Source organism: Orcinus orca, chromosome X (assembly GCF_937001465.1).
Source record: "Orcinus orca chromosome X, mOrcOrc1.1, whole genome shotgun sequence".
In the NCBI taxonomy this organism is placed as follows: domain Eukaryota; kingdom Metazoa; phylum Chordata; class Mammalia; order Artiodactyla; family Delphinidae; genus Orcinus; species Orcinus orca.
This window is the reverse complement of record NC_064580.1, coordinates 14,512,964-14,531,870: the sequence shown is the minus strand read 5'-3', so window position 1 is coordinate 14,531,870 and position 18,907 is coordinate 14,512,964. Positions and strand designations below refer to the sequence as shown.

Sequence of the window (18,907 nt, the reverse complement as noted above, 5' to 3'; positions counted from 1 at the left end):
TGAAGAACCTAGAGGCAGGACAGGAATAAAGACTCAGACCTAGAGAATGGACTTGAGGATGCGGGGAGGGGGAAGGGTGAGCTGGGATGAAGTGAGAGAGTGGCATGGACTTACATATACTACCAAATGTAAAATAGATAGCTAGTGGGAAGCAGCCGCATAGCACAGGGAGATCAGCTCGGTGTTTTGTGACCACCTAGAGGGGTGGGATAGGGAGGGTGGGAGGGAGGTGCAAGAGGGAGGGGATATGGGGATATATATATATATATGTATAGCTGATTCACTGTGTTATAAAGCAGAAACTGACACACCATTGTAAAGCAATTATACTCCAATAAAGATGTTAAAAAAAAGATCAACAAATAGGTTAATAGAGTGGAATAAGAACCCATAAATAAATCACACTTATACAGTCATTAGATTTTTGACAAAGGCACCAGAGTAATCCAAGGAGGAAAAGAAACTCTGTTCTTCAAATGGTTCTAGATTAATGATACTGGTATGGAAAAAAATGAACTTTGAACCTAATCTCACAGCATACAAAAAACTTAATTCAAAATGTATCATAGATATTGGTGCAGCCACTATGGAAAACACTATGGAGATTCATTTAAAAAATTAAAAAGAGGGCTTCCCTGGTGGCGCAGTGGTTGAGAGTCCGCCTGCCGATGCAGGGGACACGGGTTCGTGGCCCAGTCCGGGAAGATCCCACATGCCACGGAGCGGCTCGGTACGTGAGCCATGGCCACTGAGCCTGTGTGTCCGGAGCCTGTGCTCCACAATGGGAGAGGCCACAACAGTGAGAGGCCCATGTACCGCAAAAAAAAAAAAAAAAAATTAAAAATAGAACTACCAGGTGTGATGCCAGCGGCACGGCTGGGTAAGACATCCTTCGTCCATATCCCCCTGCCAATAACAATTTGGCCTCTATTCACAGACAAAGTGCCTTTTTGGGAGCTTTGGGATCCAGCACCATACACCAAGGGACCCAGGAGGAGTCTCGTCCAGCCACGCATTGGGTAATAGGCACACAGACCTCAGTTCTGGCTCTGGACCCAGCAGGGGACCATGAAGCAGCTCTAGCCCCTCTCGGCCACAGTCCAAGAGACCCTGGAAAACACTGTTTTAGACAATCACCCACAGATGAAACAGCCTTTGTGGAAGTTCAAGTTTCAAGCAGAGAAGTTCCAGCACAATGCTAGAGAAAAATAATACAAGTCTAGATGCACTGCGGGGGGTAAGAAGAACTGTTTGACTACTCACCTCACCTTCTCACAAAGCAGCACAGCTTAGGACAAAAAAAGATCTTGGCCTATGATTTCTCTCATGGGGGAAGGAAGAGCACATACGTGAGCACCCAGTTTCCCTGGCTGTGTGGGACACTGTCAAAGAGGCTCATTCCTGTCTCGCCCCATCCAGAGCACTGAATTGTGAACTGCATGACTGGGGGGTGGGGAGGGGGAAGAGGCTGGAGAGTGGCAAACAGGACTCTCAAAAGAGGATTAAAGGAACGTGGATCTTACTTAATGTGTCCAGGGACTCCATCAAGAAGCCCACCCATAAGCCCCTGGGGATCCTCCAACTGGCCATGGGGCACTCTCAGCACTCCATGGGACTTACACACACCACCAACTTGTGGCAAGCTTCCTGTTCACATTCCTGATGACAGCAGCATGACTGACTGAGCACATACAGAAAGCTTTGCTGGCCCAAATGTGTGGACCATGAGAGACCACAAATTTGAGCTGTAGTGCCATCTTTGGGAAACAAAAGGGAGGCTGTTAGCAGTTGGCCTGGTGTTGTGCAGGATCAGAATAAGGCATACAAGCTTAAGAATTCTGCCACAAGAAGGAACAAGAAATGTTGAGCAAGTGTACCCATAGAAGATCTGAGAAATTCTCAGAATCTCTAATAGGGCTGATAGAAAGTATTTCTCTCCTGAAGGCAGTTAGTAAAGACTGGAGGATGTGACTGCTACTTCAAATGTGAAGACAGCAACACAAAACTTCAAGGAAACATGACGCCACCAAAGAATTACAACAATTTTCCAGTAACCAATCCCAAAGACATGGAGATCTATGATTTTCCCAATAAAGAATTTTAAATGGCTATTTTAAGGAAACTCAATGTGCTGCAAGAAAACACAGAAAGAGAAGTCAATTAATTCAGGAAAACTACACTACACGAATAAAATGAGAAGTTTAACAAAGAGATAGAAATCATAAAAAAGAACTACACAGGAATTCTGGAGCTGAAGAATGCAATGAATGCAATTAAAAATATAATACAGAACATCAACATCTGAATGGATCAAGCAGAATGAAAGAATCTGAGATAGAAGACAGGGATTTTGAAACTATCCAGTCAGAGAAGAACAAAGAAAAAAGAATTTAAAAGAATGAAGAAAGGTACGTGATCTATGGGATGTCATCAAAAGAAACAGTTTGTGAATTATGAGAGTTCCTGAAGTTGACGAGAGAGAGAAGAGGGCAGAAAGCTTATTTGAAGAAATAATGGCTGAGAACTTCCCAAATCTCGGGAGACATATGGATATCCAAGTTCATGAAGCTCACAGATCATTAAACAAACTCAACTTAAGAGTTCCTCTTGGGCTTCCCTGGTGGCACAGTGGCTAAGAATCCGCCTGCCAATGCAGGGGACACGGGTTCGAGCCCTGGTTCGGGAAGATCCCACATGCTGCGGAGCAGCTAAGCCCGTGCGCCACAACTACTGAGCCTGTGCTCTAGAGCCCATGCCCCACAACAAGAGAAGCCACCGCAATGAGAAGCCCGTGGGTACTGCAACGAAGAGTAGCCTCTGCTCGCCGAAACTAGAGAAAGCCTGCGCGCAGCAACGAAGACCCAATGCAGCCAAAAATAAATAAATAAAATAATAAATTTATTTTTTAAAAAAGAGTTCCTCTTTAAGACTCATTATAATAAATTTGTCAAAAATCAAAGACAAAGAGAAAAATCTTAAAAGCAGTAAGAGAAAAGAAGCTTGTAACTTAAAAGGGACCTCTCATAAGGCTATCAGTGGATTTCTCAGCAGGCACCCTTTGAGAGAGTGGGATGATAATCCAAAGTGCTAAAAGAAAAAGAAAAAAACTGCCAATCAAGAATATGCTATTCAGCCAAGTTATCCTTAAGAAATGAAGGAGAGAGAAAGACTTTCCCAGGCAAACAGAAGCTGAGGGAGTTCATCACCACTAGACCTGCCTTACAAGAAATGTAGAAAGGAGTTCTTCAAGCTAAATGAAAGGACACTAATTAGTAACATGAAAACATACAATATACTGGGGTAAAGTTAAGTATATAGTCAAATTCAGAATACTCTAATACTGAATATGGTAGTGTGTTAACCACTTAAATCTAGTATAAAGGTTAAAGGAAAAGAATATTAAAAATAACTATAGCTACAATAACTTGTTAATGAATACAAAATATGAAAAGAAGTAAATGATGACATCAAAAACAAAAAGGGGGAAGTAAAAGGGTAGAGTGTTTATACACAGTCCAAGTTAAGTTGTTATCAGCATATAATACACTGTTATATCTACAAGATATTTTATGTAAGCCTCATGATAACAACAAAGCAAATACAAAAACCTAGAGTAGATTCACAAAAGATAAAGAGAAGACAATCAAAGCATACCTTTATGGAAAATCATCAATTCACAAAGGCAGGCAGTAAGAGAGGAAGAAAAGAACAAGAGAACTACAAAATAGCCAGAAAATAGTAACATGGTATTCGTAAATCCTTATGTATCAATATTCACTTTAAATGTAAGTGAATTAAATTCTCCAGTCCAAAGGCATAGAGCAGCTGGATGGATTTAAAAAACAAGACTGAACTATATGCTGCCTACAGGAGACTCACTTCAGTTTTACAGTCACACATAAGAAAGAATGAAGGGATGAAAAAGATATTCCATGCAAGTAGATACCAAAAGAGAACAGGGTAGCTATTCTTTTACCAGACAAAATAGACTTCTGGCCAAAAACTATAACAAGAGGCAAAGAATGTCATTATGTAATGTTAAAGGGATTAATTCATAAAGAAAATCTAACAATTGTAAATATACATGCAGGCAACATCAGAGCACCTAAATATATTAAGCAAATACTAAAAGATCTGAAGGAAGAAATAGACAACAATACAATAATAGTAGGGGACTTCAATACCTTACTTTCAACAGTGGGTATATCATCCAGACAGAAAATCAACAAGGAAATGTTGGACTTGAACTATACTTTATACCAAATGGAGCTAACAGACATATACAGAACATTCCAGCCAACAGAAGCGGAATACATATTCTTCTCAAGCGCACATGAAATACTCTTGAGGATATATCATATGATAGGTTACAAGATAAGTCTTAGCAGACTTAAGAATATCAAAATCATACCAAGTACCTTTTGCAACTGCAAAGTTATTAAACTAGAAATCAGTAACAGGAAGAAAACTAGAAAATTCAGAAATATGTGGAAATTAAACAAAACACTCCTGAACAACCAATGAGTCAAAGAAGAAGTCAAAAGGGGAATCAAAGAAATATCTTGAAACAAATAAAAATGGAAAGACAACATTCTAAAACAAATGGCCAACAGCTACATGAAAATGTGCTCAACATCACTAATCATCAGGGAAATGCAAGTCAAAACCACAATGAGATATCACCTCACACTTGTTAGAATAGCTATCACCAAAAAGATAAGAGATAAGTGTTGGCAAGGATGTGGAGAAAAGGGAATGCTTGTGCAATGTTGGTCGGAATGTAAATTGATCCAGCAACTACAGAAAATAGTATGGACGTTTCTCAAAATTAAAAAAAAAGAACCATCATATAATCTACCAATCCCACTTCTGGGTATCCAAAGGAAATGAAATCAGGACCTCAAAGGGATATGTGCACTCCCATGTTCACTGCAGCATTATGCATTGATACAATAGCTAAGATATGGAAACAACTTAAATTTCCATCTACAGACGAATGGATAAAGAAGATGTGGTACATACATACAATAGGGTATTATTCAGCTGTAGGAAAGAAGGAAATTCTGCCATTTGTGACATGGATGGACCTTGTGGGCACTATGCTAAGTGAAATAAGTCACGCAGAGAAAGGCAAATACCATGTGATATCACTTATATGTGCAATCTAAAAAAGGCCAAATTCATAGAAACAGAGTAGAATGGTGGTTGCCAGAGACTGAGGGGAGGGTCGTGCAGGAAATGGGGAGATGTTGGGCAAGGGTACATACTTCCAATCATAAGATGAATAAGTTCTGGGGATCTAATGTATAGCATGGTGACTATAGTTAACAATACTGTATTACATACTTAAAAATTGCTAAGAAAGTAAATCTTAAATGTTCTCACCACATAAAAGAAATGATAATTATGTGAGTGATAAAACAGAATGAAATCTTGCCATTTGCAGCAACATGGATGGACTTGGGGCATTATGCTAAGTGAAATAAGTCAGACAGAGAAAGACCAGTACTGTATGGTGTCACTTATATGTGGAATCTAAAAATACAACAGACTAGTGAATATAACAAAAAGGAGGCAGACTCACAGATATAGGGAACAAACTAGTGGTTACCAGTAGGGAGAGGGAAGGGGGGAGGAGCAACATAGAGGCAGGGGAATAAGAGGTACAAATTAATAGGTATAAAATAAGCTACAAGGATATACTGTACAACACAGGGAATATAGCCAATATTTTATAATGACTATAAATGGAGTATAACCTTTAAAAATCATGAATCACTATATTGTACACCTATAACTTACATAACATTGTACAGCAACTATAGCAACAATACTTCAATAAAAATAAATACTAATAATGAGGGTGAGAGGAATTTTTAGAGGTGATGGGCAGTTTTATGGCATAAACTGTGACAGACTCATGGATGTATAATTATCTCCAAACTCATCATGTTGCATACATTAAATATGTACAGCTTTACTGAGGTATGTACAATCTTATCTCAATAAAGTAGTTTAAAAAAAAAAATGTTATCATAGATCTAAATGTAAAAGTTATAACAATAAAGACTTTAGAAGAAAACATAAGAGAATATCTTCATAATTCAGATGTAGGCAAAGTTTCCCTATATAGGAAGAAAGTTAATAAACCATAAGAGGAAAAAATGATAAATCAGACTTTATCAAAATTAAAAAGTTCTGTTCATGAAAAGATTCAGTTAAAAAAATTAATAGGCAAAACAAAGACTAGAAGAAAACATTCATAAAATATATACCTTGACAAAGGACTGGTAACCAAGATATATAAAAAGCATCTACCTACAACTCCAAAAAAACGGCTGAAAATGATTTTTAAATGGCCAAATATTTGGAAAAGACACTTCATAAAATAAAATATATGAAAAGTAAATAATCACATAGAAAAGTGCTAAGGAGATGCAAAATAAAAACTATCTCACCACAGGACTTGCTAAAAATTAAAACAATAACACCAAGTGTTGGCGAGGATGAGGAACAACCAGAATTCTCACACAGTAGTGGTGGGAGTACTAAACGCTACAACCACTTTGGGAAAAGCTCTAGCAGTTTCTATTAAAACTAATTACACACAATCACTATATTACCTACTAATCCTAATCCTAGAAATTTACCCAAGAGAAATGAGAACATATTCCCACACAAAGACTTATCCAAGAATGTAGTTTTATTCAAAATAGCAAAAACTAGAACCATCTCAGGTGTCCACTAATAGGAAAACTGATAACCAAATTGCAGCATATTCACTCAATAGAATACCACTCAGCAATAAAAAGGAACAGATTACTGAGACATACAACAATGAAAATGAATCTCAAAAACATAATACTAAGTGAAAGAAGCTTTCCATAAAAGTACATGTCAGAGGACACCATTTACATAAAGTTACAGAATAGGCAACAGTATGGCCTAAGAAGTTTAGAATAGTGGTTACCTCTATGTGAGTGGGGCAGAAATTAACTGGGAAGGAGCATGAGGGAGCTTTCCGGGGAGATGGTAATGTGCTATACCTTTGATAGGGGGTTGAGATCCATAAGTAGATGCATTTGTTTAAAAGTCAGCAAGTGTACACTTAAGATTTGTACACTCATTGTATGTAAAATTTACAACATGAGAAAAACTTGTAAAAATATTGAACTCTAGTTAATGATATGCATGTTAAAATATTTAGGGGACGCATACAGATGTCTGCAATTTACTTGAAAACATGTTAAAAATAAGATGGACTGAAGGACAGATAAGAGGGATAGAAAAACGTGATAAAACAAGTATAACGAGATGTGAATGGTAGAACTGAAGTGGTGGCTATGAAAATATTCACTGTATGATTCTTTCAACTTTCTTGTATGCTTGAAAATGTTCATAATAAAATATTAGGGGGAGCTCCCTGGTGGTCTAGTGGTTAGGATTCCGGGCTTTGACTGTCATGGCCTGGGTTCAATCCCTGATCTGGGAACTGAGACCCCACAAGCCACATGGCGCAGCCAAAAAAAAAAAAAAAAAAAAATTAGGGCGAAGCAGGGTAGTAACGAAAGAGAAAATAAAAAAGGAAGGGACGGCAGAGATTGCTAAAGAGGAATCACCAGTGAAGTAGAAGGACAACAAGGAAAGTATGATATCCCAAAAACCAGTTAGAAAGGACATTTAGAGGAAAGAATGGTCAACGGTCAATGGCATAGATTTTTCTGAAAATCCAAATAATGTTAAAACAGGCCCACTGAATTTGGCTGTAAGAGGGTTGTAAGCGGAGGAGAATGAAAGCCACAACGAAGTGGAGGGAGAGAAAACTGCTGGTGAGGAATGAGAAACAATAAATGAAAACAACTCTTAAGAAACTTGGCTGTGAAAAGGAGACCAGAGAGACGGGGCAGCAGCTGAAGGAGGATGTGGCGTCACTACACCGGACAACACCAGAGCATGTTTATGTGTGGGTGGCAATAACCCAGCATAGAATCGGGGTGTCGTGGGTGCTCCGAAAATATATGTTTAACTCCCAACCCCCCGTACCTATAAATGTGACCTTCTATGGAAATAGGGTCTTTGTGGATATAATCTAGTTAGAAATGAGACTGGGCTAGATTAGGGTGAGCCCTAACCCAATGACTGGTATCCTTATAAAAAGAGGGCACAATAAAAAGAGGAATTCCGACACAGACACAGAGACACAGAGAAAACGCCATGTGGCAGCAGAGGCAGAAACTGGAGTGATGCATCTACCAGCCAAGGACTGCCAGCCACCACCAGAAACCGGAAGAAGAAAGGAAGAATTCCCCCCCTAGAGCCTTCAGAGATAGCATAGCTCTGCTGACACCGTGATTCAGACTTCTAGCCTCCAGAGCTGGGAGAGAATAAGTTGCTACTATCTTAAGCCACCAAGTTTGTAGCGCTTTGTTAGGACAGCCCTGGGAAACTAATACAGGGGAGATTAATGGTGAAGAGAAACAGGCGATGAGGATGGGGTAATGTCCTTGAGAAGCTGACATGGAACCATTTCCAAGACACCAGGGCAGGAGTTAGCCTTCGAGAGGATCAGGGCCACCCTCTTCCATTGAAATAAGTATAGCATCATTCATGGAGGATCTAAACAAATGAGGGGTTTACCCAGAAGGCTTGGACAATAAAGAATGCTTCAAAGAGCCTTTGTAATAGCTTCTCTGTCTTTTTAACTAGCACACAATATGCAGCCTGCATATTAAAGGTACGAGTCTTCCTCTAAGCATACAAGAACCAACCTATGAAACTTAAATACAGCAACTCTGCCTTCCAAAAGGAGTTTGAGAACGAAGAGCAAGTCTTAACCAACAGGAATGGAACCAGATGCTCAACCAATGTTTGTCAAAACAAAATACAACAGACAGACACAAAGCCTGGTAATCCAAATTCAGGAAGCTCCTTACCTTGAGCTGCTGCTGGAGTTCACTGTTCAACCGGGCCAGCACTGCATTTGCCTCTTTATTTTTGCGGATAGCAGTTTGAATAGCCTTCTTCTGTTTGGAAGACTGTCTACAAAAAAGTACAAACAGTTCATTGAAATAGAACTTAGAGGTCTGGATCCTTGTGGGTCAGAACTCTCCGATTCACAGTAAGTGCTAAACTAACAAGGGGCTAATGTCACAGGGCTCCAAAAATAAAATCAGATATTCACACAGGCAGGCAGGCAGGCACACACCAAAGGAAACAAATTTGTTGGGATGAATTATTTGCACCTGAAATAATGTCCATTTTATAACTTGAAGAAAAGCTGTGAATTGGGCCTTTTCAAACACTCTTCGTTCCATTTATCCAAAGACATTTTAATAACTATTTCTTCCTGACAAACGACATTAACTGAAATGCCCTTTTTGTGCAATTATTAATGGTGTTTAAAAGAACTGCAAGTGGCCCCGCGGACAAGTGTGAAGCAAAAGAATAGAAGAATATTCCCTTTAGCAAAAAATCCTACATTAACTTAGCCAGCCTACATACCTCTCTTTTATTTCTTTATTATTTGGCATGAATGCCTGAGTGTGTATGTGTGTGAGTGCGTGTGCGCATGTGCATACACCAACATACATTCTGTGGCACTTGAGAAAAACACAAAAATGTTTTAATACTAGTCTTCCCAAATTAAGTCAAGAGTAAATTCACAGAACAGGTATCACTAAGGGGACCACACATCCCACCCGGCCCATTACCGTCTCTGCTTACACTGCCTGTCTGGCCCTAATTTTTCTTAGCACCCTCTTTCCCCCTCAAAACTGTCAATGTGGTTGTAGAACCTATATCCTTATATCCCACAGCAAGAAATACTGAATCCTCAGAGCAAAAGGGCAATCTAAGTTCCCCTAGAAAAACAAACATATTTGTAATCACTGGGAGAAGGGTTCCAGGCCAGAGCGACTGAACTAGAATGCATTGTGACCACTAGAGAGATCTGGTGACTGTTCACTGCGAATACACACTATGCTAGCCGCTCTGCTCACCTGTAGAAGGCATGCTCCCTCCCCAACAAGTTGAAAGATTAATATTTTTTTAACCCATAAATAGGCAGGGAAGAGGCTTCAAAATCTATTTTTTACAAGATATAGATTGCATTTCTGGTTTCAGGATAAGACGGAGTAGACACACTTCTCTCTATTCCTTCCACTAAATACAGTTAAAACCCTGGACATAATATACAGAATAATATAAGATGACTCTGCAAAGTGAAGTGAAGTGGAGTGAAGAAGGCAAACCAGCTAGGGAACTCAGTACCCAGGGAAAGAATAGCCATGAATTCCCTGGGTTTTCTTTTTTCACTTCATGCATCCCATCAATGCCAATGAGAGCAGATAATATAAAGCCTCCCCACAATTCTGCTCTCTCTAGCCAAAGGACTTGGAAAGGGGCAACCTAACAAGACAGAAGATTAGACACAATATCCCTCCTGAATACAGATGTAAAATCTTTAATAAAATATTAGCAAATAGAATTCAGCAATATAAAAAAATTATATATCATGACCAAGAGGAGTTGATTCCAGAGATACAAGACTGATTCAATATTCAAAAAACAATCAATATAATTCACCATCTTAACAGGTGAAAGAAAAAATCAAATGATCATATCAACTAATGTAGAAAAAGCACCTGATAAAACGCAACACCAATTTATAATAAAAACTCTCAGAAAGCTATTAATAGAGGTGAACTTCCTCAACTTGATAAAGAACCTCTACCAAAAAAACTATAGCTAACATCATACTTAATGAAAAACTGAATGGTTCCCCCTAAGCTTAGGAACAAGGCAAAAATTTCTACTCTCATCACTATTTTCAACATAGTGCTGGAAGTCCTAGCCAGCCCAATTATACAAGAAAAGGAAACAAAAGGTACAAATATTGAAAAGAAAGAAACAAAACTGTCCCTATCTGCAGATGACACGACGGTCCATGTAGAAAATTTCAAGGAATCTATAAAAAACTCCTAGAACTAACAAGTGATTTCAGTAAGGACAGAAGTGAATTTGCAAGATAGATTAATCTACAAAAATCAATAGTATTTTGATATACTAACAATGAACACCTGAAAATCAGAAATACAACTTCATTTATAAAGACTCAAGCTGATTTTCTTAGATATATCACAACATATATGTAATTTACATGCTGAGAACTATACAACACTGATGAAAAAAATAAAATAGGATCTACATAAATAGAGAAATGTTCACGGATTGGAAAACTCAACATAGTAAAAGATGTCAACTCTCCCCAGATTTCCTATAGAAATCCCAGTAGGATTTTTGTAGCTCAAGACAAAATTATTCTAAAATCAAATGGAAAGTCAAAGGAATCAGAATAGCTAAACAATTTTGAAAAATAATTATAAGTGGGAAAAACAGAAGACATATAGCTATAGTTATCAAGTGGTGAAGTAATGAAGATACTAATCTTCATTACTATCTTGTGTGGTATTGGCAGAGGGAAAGACACATAGATCAATGGAACGGAATAAAGAACCCAGAAATAGACTCACACTAGTACAACCAACTTATTTTTGACAGACGTGCAAAAGCAAGTCAATGGAGAAAGAACAGCCTTTTCAACAAAAGTGCTGAAGCAATTCAATATCCATAGGCCAAAAAATGAACCTTGACCCAAATCTCACCCCTTATATAAAAATTAACACAAAATGGATCACCAACTGAAATGTAAAGTGTAAAATTATAAAACTTTTAGAAGAACACGTAAGAGAAAAAATCTTCAGGACCTAGAGCTTAGTGAAGAGATTTTAGAGGTGACAAGAAAAGCACAATCCATAAAAGGAAAAGAAATAAGTAAGTTGGACTTCCTTAAAATTTTTAAACTTTTGCTCTGCAAGACTCTTTTAAGAGGATGAAAAAACAAGCCACAGACTGAGAGAAAACATTGCAAACCACATTGATTTGTATTTAGAATATATAAAGAACTCTCAAAACTCAACATTAAAAAACAATTCAATCAGAAAATGGGCAAAGGAGATGAAGAGACATGTCACCAAACAGGACACATGATGGCAAATACACACATGAAAAGATGTTCTAGCCATTAGGGAAATGCAAATTAATACCACAGTGGGATACCACTACACACGTATTAGAACAGCTAAATTTAAGAAAACAGTGACAAAAAAAAAACAACCAAACAGTGACAATACCAAATGCTGGTGAGGATGTGGAGACACTGAACCTCATACAGTGCTGGCTGGTGGGAAGATAAAATGGTACAGCCATTTTGGAAAACAACTTGGCAGCTTCTTTAAAAACTAAATATACACTTAGCACACAACCCAACAATCACACTCTTGGACATTTAGCCCAGAGAAATGAAAACTTACGTATACACAAGAACCCGTACACAGATGCTCACAGCAGCTTTATCTGTAATACTTGACAACTAGACACAAACAAAATGTCTCTCAAAAGGTGAATGGCTAAACAAACTGTGGTACACCCATAGCATAGAATACTGCTTAGCAGTATTGATTTATACAACAACTTGGACAGATATCAAGGGCATTATGCCGAGTGAAAACAAGCCAAACTCAGAAGGCCACATGCTGTGTGATTCTATGAATATAACATTCAGAAAATGACAAAGTTATAGAGATGGGAAACTGATCAATGGTTACCACGGGTAAGGAGTAAAGAAGAAGATGGGGTAAGGGTGACTCCTGTACCTTGATTACAGTGGTGGTTACAAGACACACACATGTGATAAAATGGCAAAGAACTATACATATACACTGTCCCAACGTCAATTTCCTAGTTTTGATATTATATTATAGTTAGGTTAAATGCAATCATTGAGAGAAACTAGGTGAAAGATACACAGGACTTCTTTATACTATTTTTGAATTTCCTATGAATCTATAATTATTACAAAACAAAAAGGGTTGGTTTTTTTTATAAATTTATTTATTTATATTTTATTTTTGGCTGCGTTGGGTCTTCATTGCTGCACGTGGGCTTTCTCTAGTTGCGGCGAGCGGGGGCTACTCTTCGTTGTGGCGTGCAGGCTTCTCATTGCGGTGGCTTCTCTTGTTGCAGAGCACGGGCTCTAGGAGTGCGGGCTTCAGTAGTTGTGGCACGTGGGCTCAGCAGTTGTGGCTCGCGGGCTCTAGAGTGCAGGCTCAGTAGTTGCGGCACACGGGCTTAGTTGCTCCGAGGCATGTGGGACCTTCCCAGACCAGGTCTCGAACCTGTATCCCCTGCACTGGCAGGTGGATTCTTAACCACTGCACCACCAGGGAAGTCCAAAAGTTTTATGAAAATACATGTTGATCAGAACTGGATGCCCCTACTTAAACAAATACTTCGCTAAGTGTGCCAGCTTATAACAGTTTCCCCTCCTCTGGGAACTGTCTCCATCCCCTTCCCCCTCCCTCCACAGGGATGGGCCCCAGGCAGACAGTCCTATTTGTCTTAAGAAACGCTCAGCTCTGTTTTCACACTTGAACGGATCCTGGCCTGTCGTAAGCTGACCAGATTCTCTCTCCCAGGGATGTATGGGTCCTGGTTAAGAGTTTGGTTTAGCCTAGGCCCTGCACAGTGAGAATGTAACATCTGGAGCTGAAGGTGGTTGAGAAGTCTTCACAGATAAAAATGATAGAAAATAGAGAAGAATCAGGAGGAGAGCCAACAGGTATACAGTCCTCTCTCCCATCCATCCGTGCCCCTGGTTTCCATGAGTCACCCCTGTACTCTTATAATAATGAACAGGGTTTTGCTAGCTCAAGTTGCTCTTTATGTTTTACAACCAAATGAGCCCTAAGTAACGCAAAGACAGTATCCGGCCCCAAAAACCTAAGGGTTCAGTAAAGGTGTCTAACTTGCCTCACCTCTTAAGACTTGCTTCTAGAGTTTGTCTCTCCAGGTTCTCCTAACTTCGTTACTCACTGTTCCAAGGTGGGCTCTGAGTGGCCTGGTTTCCAAGGAGGAAGATAAGGGAACAACAGCAAGGTGTTTATTTCGCCTGCTGCTGTTGTACGTCAGGCGATCTCTCGGTTTTGAACTGCGTACTGTGAGGCTCACCCACTGAAGGTTCTGTGGCAGACTGTCCTCCAATCCTCTTCTCATGCCTTCCTGTTTTCAGTAGCATCTCCTCAGGTTGAGCCAGGCACATGGCCATGCAACTAGAAACTAGTGGCATTTCCATGTCTCCCTGGCAAGTAGATGAGGCCACATGACTAAGTCTGGGTGAAATGGATGCGAGAGAAGTGATGTATGCCACTTCTGAGTCATGCCCTTAAAAGTAATCTGTTTTCTCTCCATTTGCTCCTTTCCCCTTCCTGGGACCTGGAACACGAACATGTTAGAGGTGAGCCACCTCCAACCCTATGGATAAAGGCAACCCTCACAGGGATCTAAAACAAGACGACAGAAGGTACCTGGGTTCTGGGCAGGTACTCTTCTGGACCACTCACCAACTCAGACTTTTACATAAGAAAGTAGTTAATTTCTATGTTATGTGAGTGACTGTTACCTGGTTTATGTTCAAGCAACTGAACCAATGTTTGAAGGAATATAAACTGGGGTCTCTAGATGAGAAAAATCTTCTTAGCCTTCACCCTGGGCCCTGATTTCTCCCACGGAATTCTGAGTACAGCTTTTAAGAAGTGAGTTTATACTGCCTTTTCTCTTCTTGGAAATGGTAGGTTTTCATTAGAGATGCCAATCATCAACCCCAAAGATATTCCAGTGTTGCCAAACATGAGGAGGGAAGGGAAACAGAATCCCAGCCACACTGAGAACGTCACACAGACAAGCAGACACTGCCACGCAAGCTCCTTGGAATGCCCTGGGGTGGCCCAGGACAATTCCTGGGGTTCCAGAGAAGAGCAAAGGCCACAGAGGCTGGCACAGGTTCAGTCACAGTACTGCCACACAACATCCTCTAGTCCTAAACTGTTCAAACAACTCTATTTTCCCAAAATCGATCCTTAGCAGATACATTAGATATGGGGGGGAAAATCAAGCTAAATTATTTCTAAGAAAAACCCACTTCTGTCCTTACGGGTAGCTCATTAACGATGACACAATCGGAGAGCTGTTTATTACTTGTAACCTGGACTCAGGAGCGCACACCTGGAGAGAATATTTTATTAGTTCCTCTCCCCTAAATGGAGCAGACAGTGATGATATCCGAAGCAGAATTTGTTTCTTATTAATAGATCAGTTCTAACGTTAATTTCCCCAAAGGATGAAGACCATTTTGCAACTTGATTTGTGACTCTTTTCTCGGTTTTCCCAAAGACGGTATATAGTAACGACCACTCTAAATGCACTGGAGAGAGATTAACTTACTACATACAATGGGTGTCTAAGGGCATCAGAGCTTAATTCTCTCCCAGAACCCTAGTTGAGAAAGGGCCATACAGACTAACCATCATGTGTCTGGCTGTCCTCTCTCCAGGTTTTAAAAAATTATGAATGCTAAGTTGCTCCTTATCACTCCAAAATAAACTGGTCTGGGACCTGAAGTAAGTCTTATAAAGTTCCCTGCCATTTACAGCACTATTTGTGCTGCTGGTGGGTGCTAGCCTCTCTCAGCCTGACCCCATGTGGTCACCTAACTAGTGAAAGAGTATCATGGTGAGGGGCAGTGACTGAATAGGCAGATAAAAGAAAATATCTCCTTTCAACAAATGCTGCTGGGAAAACTGGAAATCCATATGCAAAAGAATGAAGCTGGACCCCTTCATTATATAATACACAAAAATGAATTTAAAATAGACCACAGGGCTCAATGTAACAGCTAAAACTATAAAGCTTTTAGATGCGAACACAGGAACAAATCTTCATGAACTTGATTTGGGCAGTGGTTCCTAAGGTAAATTTTTTTTAATATCTTTATTGGAGTATAATTGCTTTACAATGTTGTGTTAGTTTCTGCTGTATGACAAAGCGAATCAGCTATATGTATACGTATAACCCCATATCCCCTCCCTCTTGCATCTCCCTCCCACCCTCCCTATGCCACTGGGCAACGGTTTCTTAGGTATGACAGCAAAAGCACAAGTGACAAAAGAAAAAAATTCGATAAATTGGACTTGATCAAACTTAAAAATATTGTGCTGCAAATAGCACCATCAAGAAAGTGAAAAGACAATGCACAGAATGGGAGAAAATATTTGCAAATCATACATCTGACAAGGGACTTGCATCCAGAGCATATAAAGAACTCATAACTTAAAAATAAAAAGATAAATAATCCAATTAAAAATGGGCAAAAACCTGAGAAGACATTTCTCCAAAGAAGTTATACACATGGCCAATAAGCACATGAAAAGATGCTCAACATCACTATTCATTAAAGAAATAAAAATCAAAACTACAATGAGATACCACTTCACACCCACTAAGATGGCTATGATAAAAACCCTAAAAATCAAATAACAAGTGTTGGTAAAGAGGAGGAAAATTTGGAACCCTCATACTTTACTGGCAGGATTGTAAAATGCTTTAGCCACTGTGGAAAACAGTTCGGCAGGTCCCCAAACTGTTAAACATAGAGTTACCATATGACCCAGCAATTCTACTCCTAGGTATAAATACTCAAGACAAATGAAAAGGTAAGTCCACACAAAAATTTGTACACAAATATTCACAGCATCATTATTCTTATTAGCTGAAAAGTGGAAACAACCCAAATGTCCATCAACTGATGAATGGATGAATAAAATGTGGTATATCCATATAATGGAACATTATTCAGCAATTAAAAAAATTAAGTTCTGACTTACTATACAACATGTATGAACCTTAAAAACATGATGCTAAGTGAAAGAAGCCAATCACAGAAGACCACATGTTGTATGATTCCATTTAAATGAAATGGCAAGAGCAGGCACATCTATGAAGACGGAAAGTAGAGAGCGGTTGCCTGGGGCGTGGGGCAGGGGAGAATGGAAAGTGACTGCTAATGGGCACAGAATCTCTTTTGGGGGTGATGAAAATGTTCTAAAATTACACTGTTATGATGGTTGCACAACTTCGTAAATATGCTAAAAACCACTGAAGTATACACTTAAAAGAGTGAATTGTATGCTATATGAAATGTATCTAAATAAAGTTGTCTTTTAAAAAAGATGAAGAGGACTTCCCTGGTGGTGCAGTGGTTAAAAATCCGCCTGCCAATGCAGGGGACACGGGCTCGAGCCCTGGTCCGGGAAGATCCCACATGCAGCGGAGCAACTAAGCCTGTGCACCACGACTACTGAGCCCGCGTGCCACAACTACTGAAGCCCGCACACATAGAGCCCGTGCTCCGCAACAAGAGAAGCCACTGCAATGAGAAGCCCATGCACCGCAACAAAGAGTAGCCCCCACTCGCCGCAACTAGATAAAGCCCGTGCGCAGCAACGAAGACCCAACGCAGCCAAAACTAAGTAAGTACATTTATATATTTAAAAATAAAAGATGAAAAAAGAAGATCTCTGCGTGAACTCCACCAGCGGCCCTGCCATCCAATTTGGAGGATGTCGTAGCCACCACTGAGTGACTAGCATTGATGTGAAGTGCAGTGGAAAGCTGGGGAGAACATGGAAGCAAGTTTGGCTGTCTGTGTCCCTGATAGAGATGCATCCTCTAGGCTGGAAGGTGGCTGGAAGATGGCCAAAGCTTTCAGTGACTATTAAGGACAAAATATACTTCCTTTAAGCACTAATACTACCAGGGAACTGTCTATTTGGAAAAAACAAAAGCCATTACCTGAAGAAGAGTGCTGCACAGATTCAGAATGGGGATTGGCTTCAAAGGCAAGCTGCACCCACAGAACCTGTTGCTTTTCTTCCCATAACAGTGTAAGCAGGAGTAACTCCGAAGCAGCCCCTGAGACCCACAGGGCCCCTGGAGCGGTGCCATGACGTATCCCGAGCATTTGTGTTAGTGACTAGTCAGGCTCACTTGAAGTAACACGCAGCAGCAGTTTTCTGCCCTGGACACCTGGCTCAATTTCACTGAGGCAAGTGATGGCTCTTCTTAAAGCCAAAGTCTGGAGAAGGATGGTCTTCTCGGTCCCGGGCCATGTCCACAGGTGCCCCCACCCTCCATCCAGCTGATCATACAGACAGATATCTTAGCAGTTCTGCATGTGACCATTCTGTGCTGAGATGCTCAACAACAGAACCCCTTCATGGGGATGAAAAGGAATCATACACCACATCTACTCAAAGTTGGGTCTGAGGGTCTTAAAGCTGGCCACGTGCACCGGGGAACATGAGATAAGACAGGCAAAGAGGGAAACTGCCATTTATATTACTGTCTTCTTCCCAGGAAAACACAGGCCAGAACAAAGAAGAGCGGTAGGAAGGAAAGGAAGAGGAGGGGAGGAGGGGAAGGAAATCAAACCAACCCAAAGCACACGCCAGCCTGGGACCTGCTGGTCCCTGGGGTCAAGTTAAGCCCATCACTTAGAAAGCCTCTTTCTATGTGACCGGGAGACTGTAATCCCATCATAGAAATGAGTAAGGTAAGACTATAACCATTAAAATCACACCTGTCCATGGTGATGAGTGTAAATGTAAGTTTACATTTACATATGTATAAGCAGATTTAAAATAAACTTTCCGACCTTTCGCGCATTTATCCATTCTACTTACTTTTGCACTGTTGGATGGGGTTTCACGGTTGCTACAGAAGCTGGCCCGCCTACAGCCGTAGTAGGCTCTTGACTTTCTGTAGCTTGATTTTCAGGTCGGAATTTTCTACGGATGGGCTTTGATGGGGGCTGAGAATACGGTATATCCTGTGGATTTAAAAAAAAAAACCAAAAAGTTAAACAAATGCCACCCATCACGTCAATGCCCCATGTTACTCTCGGCGTATCCCCAAGGTCAGTCGTGTGCTCTATTCAAACTCCACACCTCAGGAC

At 40.1% G+C, this 18,907-nt stretch overlaps 1 protein-coding gene across 6 annotated transcripts in view; it reads right to left on the bottom strand.

The window, feature by feature from the left end:
* The window catches only part of REPS2 (RALBP1 associated Eps domain containing 2), a 223,933-nt gene that overhangs the window by 17,386 nt on the left and 187,640 nt on the right, over nucleotides 1-18,907 (bottom strand). For all 6 annotated transcript variants that reach the window (XM_012532959.3, XM_033427890.2, XM_033427889.2 and 3 more), the window contains 2 exons: nucleotides 18,636-18,781; nucleotides 8,934-9,039 (listed from right to left, as the gene is read on the bottom strand). In XM_012532959.3, the coding sequence (XP_012388413.2) occupies nucleotides 8,934-9,039; nucleotides 18,636-18,781 (252 nt within the window). The remainder of the gene's footprint in view (nucleotides 1-8,933; nucleotides 9,040-18,635; nucleotides 18,782-18,907) is intronic.